The sequence below is a fragment of the Aquila chrysaetos genome (genome assembly GCF_900496995.4).
Source record: "Aquila chrysaetos chrysaetos chromosome W unlocalized genomic scaffold, bAquChr1.4 W_unloc_4, whole genome shotgun sequence".
Classification (NCBI taxonomy): Eukaryota; Metazoa; Chordata; class Aves; order Accipitriformes; family Accipitridae; genus Aquila; species Aquila chrysaetos.
Window position 1 is genome coordinate 1540772 of NW_024470324.1, and position 15742 is coordinate 1556513.

The 15742-nt window shown below is 43.9% G+C and overlaps 1 protein-coding gene across 2 annotated transcripts in view; it reads right to left on the minus strand.

Annotated features, from left to right (window-relative positions):
• LOC121233033 (microtubule-associated serine/threonine-protein kinase 4-like) overlaps positions 1–15742 on the minus strand; it is a 235285-nt gene that overhangs the window by 113992 nt on the left and 105551 nt on the right. For both annotated transcript variants that reach the window (XM_041121619.1, XM_041121618.1), the window contains one exon: positions 4016–4117. In XM_041121619.1, coding sequence (XP_040977553.1) covers positions 4016–4117 — 102 coding nt within the window. The remainder of the gene's footprint in view (positions 1–4015; positions 4118–15742) is intronic.

The window sequence follows — 15742 nt, forward strand, 5'->3', positions numbered from 1 at the left end:
GATTCCTATACAATGTAACATGCTGTAAGCAATGAAATTTCATACCATTATTTCAGAGCACTACTTTATAAGAATAGTAAGTTCTTTGCCCTCAAAACTTCCCATAATCTCAGAGTGAAATGACCTATAACCATACAGAAGACTTCATCTCCCTGCAGCTGCTTGCATATAAAAATTGACTACTGAAATAAAGAAACTATGTAAATATATTGCTCTCTGCTTTTACTTCTAAATGAAAATTTGAAGTATTTTTAATCAATATATATGCACTATGTTTTATGGAAAATAAAATTACATAAATCACTAACTTTAGAATGAAGCCAAAATCATAAGTTGCTGAAAACAACATTTTAACTCCATTGATCCAGTTGTTCCAAATCTAGAAATGAAACATCCTCTTTTGGGAACCAACTATATTACTACTATAATTTATACCATGCCTAAAAGGCAAGCCTCAAAGAGGTAAAAAACCCAAACAAAACAAAACAAAAAAACCCCACACCTCAAAACCCTGCCTATCCTTTAAATCCCTTGGAAATAAGTTTATTTTGCTGCCTTAATAGATGATGAAAATAGGAAAGCATTGAAAGGAACAAGAAAGATTAAAAGGTTTGTTGTTTGTTTTTTTTAAAAAAAACAGACTTGACTTTATCTTCTGGTATGAATTCATACTAAAACATCTTTCACATATCCATTACATTCTTCAAGATGTTCTTGCCAACCACAGATCACAACATGTGCAATGGTTAATAGAGGGAGCACCAGTCAGAGTCATGAAACATTGATGCAACAAAACAGACTTTTTGCTGGAGTAAGTCAGTTTTGTCAAAAATTTCCGCAGAAGCCAGGCAGGCTGCTGAGCTGGTTTACTTCCCCGCAGGTCATTCCTTGGCCTGTCATAATTCCCCAGGCCTTTAGTCTACCTGCTGGGTCACAAGGCGCCTCTCCTAGCTCCTCAGGTTACCCAGGACTTGGGAACTCAATGCCATGAAACAATTTTCATCTCCAGCCTACTCCAATGGATTTACCACAAACCTATAAACTGCCCAAACTCTCTTATTTAGCTCAAAGTCTCAGGATGCTGCTTAACTGCCTAAAAATCTGAATTAACTAAGCATTACATGCTGGTTTAGCCTTACTCTCTTCATCTGAAATGCTGTTCCTAGCTGTATCTCTTTTATGTTACTCCTTGGCACTGAAGAACACAACAACGTGATGATGTGTGCCAAGACTTCCTATCTGCCTTCATCATGAAAACGTCATAATCTTACCTGCAGCAGTGGCAGATATACAGCTTCTCCTCCACTTGCTAGTAAAGTCAAGGTAATTTTAAAACAGATGCTTTTAATCATATGAATATATGTGTATATATATACACATATGCATATACGCACACACATGCAAATAATTAAAGCAAGGAATTTATTTTCCAACTTTGTGTTTTATTTTCCATGTGCAAATGGAGAAGATCTTTCAATATTTGGCAGTAGCTCTTGGCACATATGAAACTGCAAAAGCTTTATCCATATGATTAAAAAGTGAATACAAATAGGAATTCACATACCATGAACACCTGAGCTAAGATCACCGTCAGAAAACTGACAGCAGTACTGTATGGTATCTGAAACTTCTCATGACAGAAGTGCTGGATTTATTTCCTATAATGCTATAAAGTTTCTTAGAGAGGCTGAAGTTTTCCATACCTAGTATCTATTTCAGACAGATGTTCTAAAATATCAGCCAATATTAGTCAAAAGATTCCAGAGGGAAGCTATGGAAAAACAACAACAATATTGTTTCTGTAAGACTAAATTATGCCAGTTACCTTTATGGGGAAGGCTTAACAATTTCTTGCATGAGAAAGTTGTTCTTTTGTGACAGTCTGCCTAAATTCATTCAAGTTACCTGCCTTTGAAGAAAAATACTGTGCAGAGTTGTTATATTCCAGCTTAAATCTCTTAAAGATCCCATCTGAAGTAAGAACACTCCAAGGCAGCTGTGCTGGCTTTCTCTGCAATTGCTGCTCTGAAAAGCTAAACAGCTGGAAGCAGCTAAGCACCAGAACACTAAGATGCGGCCAAAGGAGGCTGCGACCCTGTGGAGAGCCTGTGCTGGAGCGGGCTCCTGGCAGGACCTGTGGACCCATGGAGAGAGGAGCCCACGCTGGAGCAGGTTTGCTGGCAGGACTTGTGACCCCGTGGGGGACCCACGCTGGAGCAGTCTGTTCCTGAAGGACTGCACCCCATGGAAAGGACCCATGCTGGAGCAGTTTGTGAAGAACTGCAGCCCGTGGGAAGGACTCACATTCTAGAAGTCTGTGGAGGACTGTCTCCCATGGGACGGACCCCATGCTGGAGCAGGGGAAGAGTGTGAGGAGTCCTCCCCCTGAAGAGGAAGGAGCGGCAGAGACAACGTGTGATGAACTGACCACAACCCCCATTCCCCATCCCCCTGCGCCGCTCAGGGGGAGGAGGTAGAGAACTCCCAAGTAAAGTTAAGCCTGGGAAGAAGGGAGGGGTGGGAGGAAGGTGTTTTTAAGATTTAGTTTTTATTTCTCATTATCCTACTCTGATTTGATTGGTAATAAATTGAGTTAATTTTCCCCAAGTCAAGTCTGTTTTGCCCATGATGGTAATTGGTGAGTGATCTCCCTGTCCTCATCTCAACCCATGAGCCTTTCATTATATTTTCTCTCCCCTGTCCAGCTGAGGAGGGGGAGTGATAGAGCAGCTTTGGTGGGCACCTGGCATCCAGCAAGGGTCAACCCACCACAATGGCAGAGGCAGAACATGCTAAGGTGTCCTCTTCTCTAAAGCCTTACTTTTTTTTTTTTTTTTTTTTAAAACATCTCTTTCATGCTGATCCAGAGACCATACCTTAATTTAAATTCCTTCTGAACTGCAAGTCATGAACAAATTGTAACTGGAAACACTGAGACATGGTGTTTCCAAAACAAAACAGCCCATGGCTGAACGATCCAGGTTGTGGATTAACTGTGCCACAGATGAAGAGACACAGCATAGAGCCAAAATCAGGTTGGAAAGAGTTATTAGCTCAGATTCAGTGCCATGCAAATGCAGTTATGACACTTTCAGGCATAACTTGAGTCTAGCAGCAGGTTAGCAGCTCCCACATAAGCCCTGCCAGCCTGAAATAGCTATGGGCAATGTCAACACTGTGATCCTGGTATTGGCAAGCACAGTGGCTCAACAGTCAGCTCAGGCTGCCTGCCAGGCCTGTTGGACTCAGGCTAGCTCTTACATGGTATTTGGATGTCTACGCTGTCCTCCTGAGTACACTGTGTTCTGCGAGGGTTAGTTTCACTGAACAACTGAAGCACATTGGCTCTGTGTGTAGGAGCGACTTCCTGCACCTGAGCCACCCCAGCTCCCACAGCATGGGCAGGCAAAGCAAAAACATGCCCATGTGGCCTCCCACAAGCTAGCCCAGCCTGGCAACATCAGCGCTATGCTCATGCACAAATAAGTTAACTCTTCTGTTTCTTCTGTCCCCCAGTATAACTTGGACTATCTGTATATCCAGATACACTAACACCCCTGCTGCTGTTTCCCCCAGGTCAGGTACCACAGAGCTGACTGCAAGCTGCTTATAGCCCTGGCAGCTGAGTAAAACAAAATTATGAAACTTGTAAGAAGAACAACAATGGGAAAACCACCAAGCAATTACGATTCTGGAATAGTCTTCTCAAGAGAATAGCAAAGTCTAACAAAACAACAGAAAAAACCAACTGGTTTCAAACTGGAGCTTCCTCAATTGATGAAAGGGATCCTATAACATAATATTTGCAACAGCAGGGAACCAAACACAACTGCAGGAGGTTCCCTGCCAGTCCCATGTTCCTAAAATAAAAGCAAAAATGATCCCACCAACAATGAAGCCCTGCCCAGTTGTTTGACATGTTTCAAAAAATAACTGTAAAGGGCTTTGAATGCTAACCCAGAAGTTTTCCTACACTAACAAGTGAAAAACCTACTTAAAGTAAGCATGACCTTACCAGGCATTCCAGTAAGCGAGCAGGACGAGCAATAACTATTAGGATTTTTTGGACTAGTTGCTTAATAAATGCCAGTTCTCCGCTCTCTGATCGCTCTTGAGCCTAAAAGACAAAAATAAAGGGATAATAAAACAAAAAGCATTTGATGCACTACTCAAGAAAGTATATATGATATCTGGGACACTTTTGCAGGTTTTGAAGCATGTACTTGAGACAAACAGCACATCATTTTCTAGATGCCAGCAGAAATAACAAGGATTTGAGCAACATTATAATTTCAAATTGAAGTAATCCCATTTGTACAATTCTAACACTGTAAAAACAACGTAAAAGTGCCTATAATGGACATAATACCTACTTTTTTAACTTACATAGTATTATTACCATCAGTTTTGCAAAAAGAACTACATTTCAATACAACATACATCTGTCTACATGCACAGTTGTCTCTCAATTTGTTAATAATTTTGGAATGAAATGAAAACTGATCTAAGTAATATTAATAAACATAAGCAATATTCATTCCAAACTGATACTGATTTCCTATGAACACATGTCATACTAAAATGACAATGACTTTATATATATAGGAGACCATACTTGCACAGAGAGGCCATATACAGGTACATGTAGAAAGGAAGAAAATGAAAAATTGAGTTCTACAAAGATGACAACAAAGGGGGGAAATGCTATGAAAGAATACATACAGAAAAAATACTTCTGGAAGGTTTGAAAAGATTTGCACAGTGGTCTGAGCTGCATTTCAAATTTCTTTTAAACTTCCTCCTCTAAGAACAAACGGTATAATTGAAGGGTGATAATGAATACAAAGACACCATATCATTCTCTTCTTGATTAATATATACCAATAGCTCTTCACTCAAATATCAAAGCATTTCTTTGTTCTGAAGAGTACAAACTGTAGACTTATTTTTTCCTCATCTCTTCATTATTCAAAACCACAAAGATAACTGAAAGAAAAACTAAGAAACTAACATTTTAAAAGTTGTGGAGGACCTCGGCTGGACCAAGGGGCCTGGGGAGGATATTGACCTTGACAAGATTGCAGTGTTCCCGTGAGAGAACAAGAAAGGACGAGAAGAAAGCCTGGGAAACTAAGTTTAAGGAATGTGTTGACTGTTTGCAGTTGTGATAAGGAACCTGAAAAAGTCACCCAATGAGGGGTGAGAAAAACAACTTCTGACAACTTTTTGACCAATAAGGGACAGACATATGTACAGGGTAACAAGTATAATAGGTATAAATTTGCTGGCTTGTAGTAATAAAAAATCCCTTCTTTGCTTGTACTATAAGAATGCATACTTGTCGTTTGTCCGTCTCGACCGCGACAATTGGTGACCCCGACGTGATGCTGTAAATTATGCTTGTGACTGCGAGGAGAGCAGTGGAGACGGAGCCCGGCATAGCTTGACAGCGGCGGGAAGAGCTGCTAGTCCGGACCGATACTTGACACCTGCAGATAAACAGGTGAGCTGCCGGGAACATGGGCGGGACCCTCAGTAAAGAGGACGCCGGAATTGTAAATATGTGGAAAGTAATTTTGCAAAAGAGAGGACTTAAAGTAGAAGAGTTGATGTTGCGGAAAATGCTCTTATGGGGCAAGCAACACGGATATAAAGCAGACACAGTGACTGCATTTAGTGTGCCTGTGTGGCAAGGACTCGGGGACAAGCTGTTTGACAGTGCGTCCCGAGGGTCTAAGGAGGCAGCCAGCCTCCTGATGACGTGGTACCTGCTCCTTGAAACCGTCAAAGACATTAGAGAACAAAGGGATAGGATGAAGGAGCCAGACGTCCCCATCGCGGGGGGAGGACGGTCCTCTCCCACAGAGGACGTGGGGTCTGTTGCCCAGTCCTCTGGCAAGCGTGCAGGGCGGCCAAAGCCACGGGGCCGACAAAAGAACCCTGTCGTTGATGACTCTGATGATGAGCAGCCCTCAGGACATCCTCAGACTATTAAAGATAGAACATATAAGCGGCCCCGGGACTTGCTTCCTGGTAGTGACGTATGCCCCGCTGAAACGGCAGAGGCGCCGGTTAACCCGTCCGCCCCGCCCTTGCCGCCTGATTCAGAGGATGGAGAAGGGATGAATAGCCCCCCCCGGGCGCGGGGAGGGGAACAGGGGACCTCATGCCTGTACCCCCCTCTGCCAGCCGAAACATCAGAGGGTTGGCATGATCCCATGGACAATGATATGGGGGATCCTGAACCTGGGGGGTCTGCGGGAACACCGAAGGAGGGACAATTACAGGGAGGCTCGCGTTGCCGAGGACAGCCCTGGGTCCTTCCGCCGGCTCGAATTACTGTCAGTCCCCACGACCCCCTGAAATTCTGGCAGCAGGTGAAAGCTCGAGCTCTGCAAGAAGGAAATTGGGACCTGTCCGAGCAAATTAGCGTTCCTGTAACAGCAGGCAACTCCGGTGAAACGAATTTAAGGGGGACTGGGGCGATGGCTTTCCCGGTGGTACGGGGTGATCCAGGACAAGGAATTATGGATGAACATAGACCATATTCGTGGAAAGTTATACAGGATTTACAAAAGGCAACTGTGCAATATGGTCCCAACTCCCCCGCGGTTATGCAATTAATACGCCTATTAACTATGGAAGAAATGACACCTTATGATGTTGCTCAAATTGCTCAAATTATTTTCCAACCTGTGCAATGCGCCGTTTTTCGTAGTATCTGGACTCAGAGAGCAGAGGTGCAAGCAATACACAATTTGCAGCTTTCACAAACCGATCCACGTTATGGTAACGGAGCTGATGTTCTGACCGGGACTGGTCAATTTAATAATCCTCAACATCAGGCTCAATGGCATCCACTTGTATTAGAGTAAGTAAAGACTATTGGCGTAGAAGCTTTGCTCCGAACGGCGGAGCTGGCAGAGCCTAAGGCAAGATATACCATGATTAAACAGGGGGCTAAAGAGCCGTTTCTGTCGTTTGTAGAGAAATTGATGGGGGCTATAGAGCGGCAGGTATTTGATGCACATATACGAGAAATGCTGGTAAAACAGTTAGCCCGTGACAATGCTAACACAGATTGTCAAAAGGTGATTGAGACGCTCCCTGGGGATCCAACCCTAGAAGCTATGATTACGGCTTGCAGGAAGGTGGGCTCTGCTGAACACAAAATGTCTGCATTAGCTACAGCTATGTCTGCAATGCGTGTGTCTAATCAGAAATGTTACTGCTGCGGGCGGACTGGACATGTCAAGCCTAACTGTCCCACTAAAAATAGAAAAGGAGGAGCTGGGCAGGTGGCTGTGGGAGCAGCTACATGTCTTAAGTGCAGAAAGCTGGGACACTTTGCAAAGCAATGTAAATCTAAATTTCATGCTAACGGTCAACCCCTCCAGTCGGGAAACGGCAGAAAGAGTGCGAAGGGGCGCGTGCAGACACAAATGCCCTACCACTCCAGCAACCCCTTTCTGGTACAACAGCCAGCGCAGACACCACAAGCCTTTGTGACAAGTTACGAGGACAAACCCAAGGAGCAGCCGGGTTGGATGTATGCACCGCCCACACAGTAACTTTATCTACCCAAGGAGTGCATAAAGTGCGCCTGGAAGCCTGGGGACCGATTGGTAAAGGATTAAGTGTCTTACTAATAGGACGATCAAGTAGTACTTTGCAAGGGTTAATGGTGCATGTGGGAGTTATTGATGCTGATTATCACAGGCAAATATGTGCAATGGTATCTACTGCAACCCTTCCAGTCACTATAAAAGGAGGCACACGAATTGCTCAACTCGTACCATTTATGAGCTGTGTGCCTGCGACAGAACAGGTAACTCGTGGTACTCAAGGTTTTGGGTCCACGGGAAAGCCGCAGGTATTTTGGTCGCAACGCATTACAGAAAGCAGGCCAGAAATGACCTGTACCCTCACTATGGCAAATGCATCCCCATCACAGATAAAATTGATAGGTTTGCTGGACTCTGGGGCTGATATGACCATCATAGCGCAGTGTAACTGGCCCTCCTCGTGGCCATTGGTTGTAAATGCGGAAGGAGTGTTGGGTGTAGGTGGAGTTTCAAATAGTTTTATTGCAGCAAAACCTGTGCTAATAAGCAACCCAGAGGGACAGAAAGCCACTGTGAGGCCATATGTCACCACTTTGCCACTTAATTTATGGGGTCGAGATGTGTTGGATCAATGGGGGGTGCGTCTTACCATGGATTTTTCATAGGGGCCACTGTGCTGCAGGGCGTGGAGCGTCCGACACTGGCACTGACCTGGTTAACAGATAAACCAGTGTGGGTGGATCAGTGGCCCCTCAATCAAGAAAAACTCCTCGCCTTGAAATCTTTAGTTGCAGAACAATTGACCGCAGGACATATTGAGGCCTCTCATAGCCCATGGAACACGCCAGTGTTTGTGAGCAAAAAGAAATCTGGAAAATGGAGGCTATTGCATGATTTACGAAAGATTAATGAGGTAATAGCAACCATGGGGGCACTGCAGTCAGGGTTACCTTCTCCAACTATGATTCCAATGCAATGGGAAATTATTGTAATGGACTTAAAAGATTGTTTTTTCACCATCTCTTTAGCCACACCTGATATGGAGAAGTTTTGCTTTCACTGTACCTTCAGTGAACAACAGTGAGCCGGCGAAAAGGTATCATTGGAAAGTTTTGCCTCAGGGAATGAAAAATTCTCCCACCATTTGTCAGTGGTTTGTGGCAAAGGCCTTAAGTCCAGTTCGTGCTGCATTCCCAACATGTTATTGTTATCATTATATGGATGACATTTTGCTAGCCGCTCCATCTCAACAGATGTTAAGCGAAATGGAAGTCACAGCACGTGATTCACTGCAGCAATTAGGCCTAGTTATTGCACCTGAAAAGGTACAGCGTCAACAGCCGTGGCTGTATTTGGGTATGAAAATATTAAATCAGATGGTCGCACCACAACCCATTCAGTTACAATTGGAGATAAAAACTTTAAATGATGTACAAAAATTGGCCAGAGTGATCAATTGGGTTCGACCCTATTTAGGGTTGCCATCATCGAAATTACAGCCACTTTTGGATTTATTGAAGGGTGATACAGATATTGCTGCACCACGGGCATTAACCCCTGAGGCAAAACAAGTAATTACAGAAGTAGAGCAAGCAATTGTGCATAGACATGTGTGGAGAATTGATCTGACAGTTTCAATTCAGATTTTTGTATTAATAGACAAATTGGTACCTTTTGCCATGATCGCACAATGGAATTCTGATTGGCCGGATCCATTGCATGTGTTAGAATGGGCCTTCTTACCGTTCAGACCAAACAAAACCGCCCCAGGTCTTTTTGAGCTTTTAGCCCAAATTATCATGAAGACCCAAGTTCGATGTATGGAATTGATAGCCAGGGACCCGGAATGTATCACTGTGCCTGTCAAAACCGATTATTTTGAATGGTGTCTCGCTAATAGCTCCGCATTGCAAGCAGCCTTGGCAAATTATACTGGGCAAATTGGGTATCATCTTCCCTCTCATCTGTTAATTAAAATGGGAAGTCAAATACACTTTGCACAAAAGCAACTAAGTCAATCAGAGCCGGTGATTGGTCCCACGGTGTTCACTGACGGTTCAGGAAAAACAGGAAAAGCAGCCATTGTGTGGCATGATGGCCAGCAATGGCAACAGAAGATAGAACAGCAAGAAGGCTCCCCTCAAGTTGTAGAACTTCGAGCAATGGTGATGGTGTTTCAACATTTTCCAGATCCTGTAAACGTTATCACTGATTCAGCTTATGTGGTGGGTTTGGTTCAAAGATTGGATAAGGCTGTGCTTGGTCAGGTGGGAAATGAAAAGTTATTTGGGGTGTTGAAGCTGTTATGGATGGAGATTCAGGAACACCGCTCCCCATATTATGTCATGCATATTAAAAGCCACAGAAGCTTGCCTGGTTTTATTGTGGAAGGGAACGCTCGTGCAGATGCTCTCGTATCGGGGGTGGCAATAGGTCCAGTACCAAATGTGAGACAACAGGCGATCGAAGCTCATCGTTTTTTTCACCAAGGACATCGGGCCTTAAAGCGGCAATTTCGATTGTTGAACTCTGAGGCTCGTGCCATCGTCGCCGCGTGCCCTGAGTGTCAGGGCCACCATGTACCTCATTATTATGGAACCAACCCTAGAGGCCTTTGAGCCTTGCAAATCTGGCAGACTGACGTGACACATATTCCTGAGTTTGGGCGGTTGAAATATGTGCATGTGTCTATTGATACTTTTTCTTCTGTTGTTATTGCCACCGCTCATACAGGTGAAGCCGCCAGGGATGTTATTCAACACTGGCAACGAGCGTTTTCTGTGGCTGGTATACCTCAACAGATTAAGACTGACAACGGTCCAGCCTATCTTTCTGCCAAGGTGACTACCTTTTTGCAGCTTTGAGGAATTACCCATGTCACCGGTATCCCTCATTCTCCCACAGGACAAGGCATTGTAGAGCGTGCCCATGGAACTCTAAAGCATATGCTTCAAAAACAAAAAAGGGGAATGATGGGTGAGGGCCCGGAGGCTCGACTTAACAAGGCCACGTATGTATTAAATTTTTTGCAGGTCACTGATGATGTTCAAGAACCACCAATGCTGCGTCATTTTGGGTCATTGACAAGTATATCTGGTGTGACCCCCGGGGTTAAGGTTCAGATACGGGACCTGCAGACGGGTCAATGGTCTGCACCTTGTGACTTATTAACCTGGGGTCGAGGTTATGCTTGTGTCTCCACAGATACTGGACCGCGATGGGTGCCGGCACGACTGGTAAAACCCTACTTAGAAGTGTCATCGCCTGCTGCAGTCTCCCTCAGAGTAGTGACTGCAATATGGGTACCATCGCAGCCCAAGATGAATGTATGAGTAATGCTTGCAAATGCTACGGGCCAAGAAGGATGCTAGCTAAACACGCAAAGCGATGCTACATCACAAGCTCTTTCTGGATTATTGCTAGATATAGATTCTATATGCCATGCTACGCTATAAAACAGAGCAGCTATTGATTTTCTATTGTTGGCCCATGGCCACAGTTGTGAAAACCTTAATGGTATGTGTTGTATGAACCTATCAGATCATTCGGTGTCAGTGTCCCAGAATATCCAACAGCTGCGAAAGGAGGTGCAGAAGCTGATAGATGTTGGGTTTTTTGGGTTGGATGGCTTGTTCTCTCAATGGGAGATTGGAGGGTGGTTAAAGGGAGTATTGAAAAGAGGATTATTAATATTAGCAATTATTATCATTGCATTGAGCATCCTCCCATGTGTGCTGTCCTTGCTGCAAAGGACCCTGCAGCAGACAATTCACATGGCATATTTGGCACAAAAACAAAAAGGGGGAATTGTGGAGGACCTTGGCTGGACCGAGGGGCCTGGGGAAGATATTGACCTTGACAAGATTGCAGTGTTCCCATGAGATAACAAGAAAGGATGAGAAGCATGCCTGGGAAACTAAGTTTAAGGAATGCGTTGACTGTTTGCAGTTGTGATAAGGAACCTGAAAAAGTCACCCAATGAGGGGTGAGAAAAACAACTTCTGACAACTTTTTGACCAATAAGGGACAGACATATGTACAAGGTAACAAGTATAATGGGTATAAATTTGCTGGCTTGTAGTAATAAAAAAACTTTCTTTGCTTGTACTATAAGAATGCGTACTTGTCGTTTGTCCGTCTCGACGACGACAAAAAATGATTAATATGGAAAAATAAGTATTTTTCATATAATACATATCTGTGCTGGTTTTGGCTGGGATAGAGTTAATTTTCTTCATAGTAGCTAGTATGGGGCTATGTTTTGGATTTGTGCTGAAAACAGTGTTGATAATGCTGAGATGTTTTAGCTATTGCTGAGCAGTGCTTACACAGAGTCAAGGCCTTTTCTGCTTCTCACACCACCCCACCAGCAAGTAGGCTGGGGGTGCACAAGGAGTTGGGAGGGGACACAGCTGGGACAGCTGACCCCAAATGACCAAAGGGATATTCCAGACCATATGATATCATGCTCAGCAATAAAAAGCTGGGGGAAGAAGGAGGAAGGGGGGGACATTCAGAGTTATGGCGTTTGTCTTCCCAAGTAACCATTATGCATGATGGAGCCCTGCTTTCCTGGAGATGGCTGAACATCTGCCTGCCGATGGGAAGTAGTGAATGAATTCCTTGTTTTGCTTTGCTTGCGTGCGTGCCTTTTGCTTTACCTATTAAACTGGTCTTTATCTCAACCCACGAGTTTTCTCACTTTTACCCTTCTGATTCTCTCCCCCATCCCACTGTGGGGGGAGTGAGTACGTGGCTGTGTGGTGCTCAGTTGCCAGCTAGGGTTAAACTACGACAATATATCTCTCTTATATTTTTGTAGTCTTAAAAAGGCTATGAAAATATGAAGCTACATATTGCTCTCAATATTAACACTATAATTTAAAACCAAAAAAACAACCAAATATTTGAGAAGAATTAATCTGTAAAGTTTAAAGAAGGAAAAAAGAAAAAGGCACAAATACCACCCAGCACTCTGCAATAGGTTTTGGAAGAACCTTAATTGAACACAAGCATTTTTGTTCTGCACACTATCAACCAAGTCCAAAGAGAACTCTTTGGTAAACAAAACACCTGCCTTTTTTAAACAGCAGCAAAATTTAAAGCACCTTTGTGAACACTCAGATACATATGTGCACAGAAGACTCAATAAACGTTACGTTTAAGAAGGATGAAGCAGGAAAGCATTCAGTTCCACTTGACCTTAGAATTAAAAACATGTTGGTTGAGTCAAACTGCTCAAACCTCAAGAGAGTCTTTCCCTGGTTATGCAAAGTAATCACAACATACCAAGTAGGAGATACAGCTTTCTACTGAATGTCACAGCTGGGAATTCACAACAAATTAATCACATTAATCCAAAGCACAACTGAGTGCCCATAACCGAGTTGTGCAAAGAAACGGGTTGTGCAAAGAGTAAGTTTTCTTATTATCATATTGTGAGAGACTGAATTGTTATCTCGAGCTGTTTGTCTCAAAGATTGTTAGGTGTGAGAGCCTGGACTGTCATCTCAAGCCATTCATCTCAAGAATTGTGAACTGCTTATCTTGAGTCCTTTGTCTCTGAGATGGCCTGTCTAAGCAGGACATTCCTCCATCCATAAGGACAATTACTAGGCCACTGAGGCATCCAAGAGAGGAAACAGGCTGAAGCCAACAAGCATGCAAGAATGTGGAGGCTACCATTCTCACGGAAACTGTAGTCTTTGAGATACGGTACTGGTTTCTGGTGTTGACCACGCGAAGGTCATGTGATAGACAAAACCTGCAGCGCGTGAACAATGCATGAACAATACGTATGTGCATACCTCATCGAACTATGCCCTATAAAAAACCATGGAGACAAGCCGTGGTGTACACCCACCACTGAAGAATTGAAGACTGAGGACCAACGGGACGCCGCTGGATCCATGGTGGTGACTATCCTTGCAACTCTATCCCGACTGCTTGCTTGATTTCTGTCTTTTCTTCCATTCTATCCTATCGCTACTATTTTCTACTTTTGATAATAAAAGCTCTTTTGGGTATACGGCATTTGACCTCATTTGTGTCTTAATCTCGCTCTTGGGATCATATCGAAACCTTCCCCGACATTGGATCGGGACACATATTATGCTATTGACAGTTACTATGCAGCTGACTCAAAAGTTAAGTCTGAATATTTTAAGGAATTATGTGTTTGCAAAACAGGAAATTTTTACATCATAAAGAATTTGCATCACCTAACATGACAAAATGAGTGTTTGGGTTTTCTAATAATGCACTGCTTTATATGCAGACTGAAGAATAACTCACTAGACTGGGGTTTTTAAGGTTTTGGGGGGTGGGTTTGGGGGGGGCCATTGGGGGGTTGTTTTTGTTTTGGTGGTTTTTTTTCTTTAAGTGAATAAGCCATCATGTACTCTAAACTCTGCTTACTACGAAGCCATTTTAAGGGATATATTGTTAACACAGTTCAGTGAATCTTAGCTTAGACATGTTTCCTTGTATTTTGACATTATCAATAGCATAATATAATTCATAGTCAGATATCTCCAACTGGCCAACTCTGCCTGTACTTTGGCATCATAAAAACGTGAGTATTTCACAAGGTCACTAGTTCAAACTTCTTTTTGACTAGTAAGCAAGCTCTATGTATTTTTTCTGTTTGAAAAAAACAGGGTTTCAATAATCCAGACATAATTAATTGATATCTTCATTTTTGCATTGCTGTATGAAGAGAAAAAAAACCAAAATATGGCAGTTGCAGAAAACCTATTTACTGAAGAGAATTTAACAAAAAAGCAGTACAGGAAAAAAAAAAATCAACCAAATCCTTTAGCAAATGCTCCTGCATTTGAAAGAAAGCAGAAGAAAAGATATAAATTGACATTCATGGTATCTTAACATCTCAGTTGGAAAATTTCAAGACAATATCAAATCTGCTGGTCTATCACGTTAACTTTGGTTCATAACATGCTATCAAATCCCCAACAAACAACTGAGTATGTTACACTGTATTGGGTTTGTGTGGCAAGGTTTTGGTAGCCGGGGGGCTACAGGGGTGGCTTCTGTGAGAAGCTGCTAGAAGCTTCCCCTATGTCCGACAGAGCCAGTGCCAGCCGGCTCCAAGATGGACCCACTACTGGCCAAGGCTGAGCCAATCAGCGACAGTGGTAGTGCCTCTATGATAACATATTTAAGAAGGGGAAAAAAACTGCTGCGCAACTGCAGCCAGAGAGAGGAGTGAGAACATGTAAGAGAAACAACTCTGCAGACACCAAGGTCAGTGAAGGAGGGGGAGGAGGTGCTCCAGGCACTGGAGCAGAGATTCCCCTGCAGCCTGTGGTGAAGACCATGGTGAGGCAGGCTGTCCTCCTGCAGCCCATGGAGGTCCACGGTGGAGCAGATCTCCACCTGCAGCCTGTGGAGGACCCCACGCTGGAGCAGGTGGATGCCCAAAGGAGGCTGTGACCCTGTGGGAAGCCCATGCTGGAGCAGGCTCCTGGCAGGCCCTGTGGAACTGTGGAGAGAGGAGTCCATGCTGGAGCAGGTTTTCTGGCAGGACTTGTGACCCCATGGGGGAACCTACGCTGGAGCGGTGTGCTCCTGAAGGACTGTACCCCGTGGAACGGACACGTGGAAAGGACCCACACTGGAGCAGCTCGTGAAGAACTGTAGCCTGTGGGAAGGACCCATGTTGGAGAAGTTTGTGGAAGACTGTCTCCTGTGAGAGGGACCCCATGCTGGAGCAGGGGAAGAGTGTGAGGAGGAAGGAGCGGCAGAGACATGTAACGAACCAACCACAACCCCTATTCCCCATCCCTCTGCCACTCAGGGGGAGGAGGTAGAGAAAATCGGGAGTGAAGTTAAGCCAGGGAAGAAGGGAGGGGTGGGGGGAAGGTGTTTTAAGATTTGGTTTTATTTCTCATTAACCTACTCTGATTTGACTGGTAATAAATTAGATTAATTATTTTCCCCAAGTCAAGTCTGTTTTGCCTGTGACGGTAATTGCCGAGTGATCTCCCTGTCCTTATCTTCATCCATGAGCTTTTCGTCATGTTTTGCTCCTCCTGTCCAGTTGAGGAGGGGGAGTGATAGAGCGGCTTGGTGGGCACCTGGTGTCCAGCTAGGGTCAACCCGCCACATACATGCTGTACTCATTGTTTTAAAAATGATACATTCATAAAGTTTGGTGA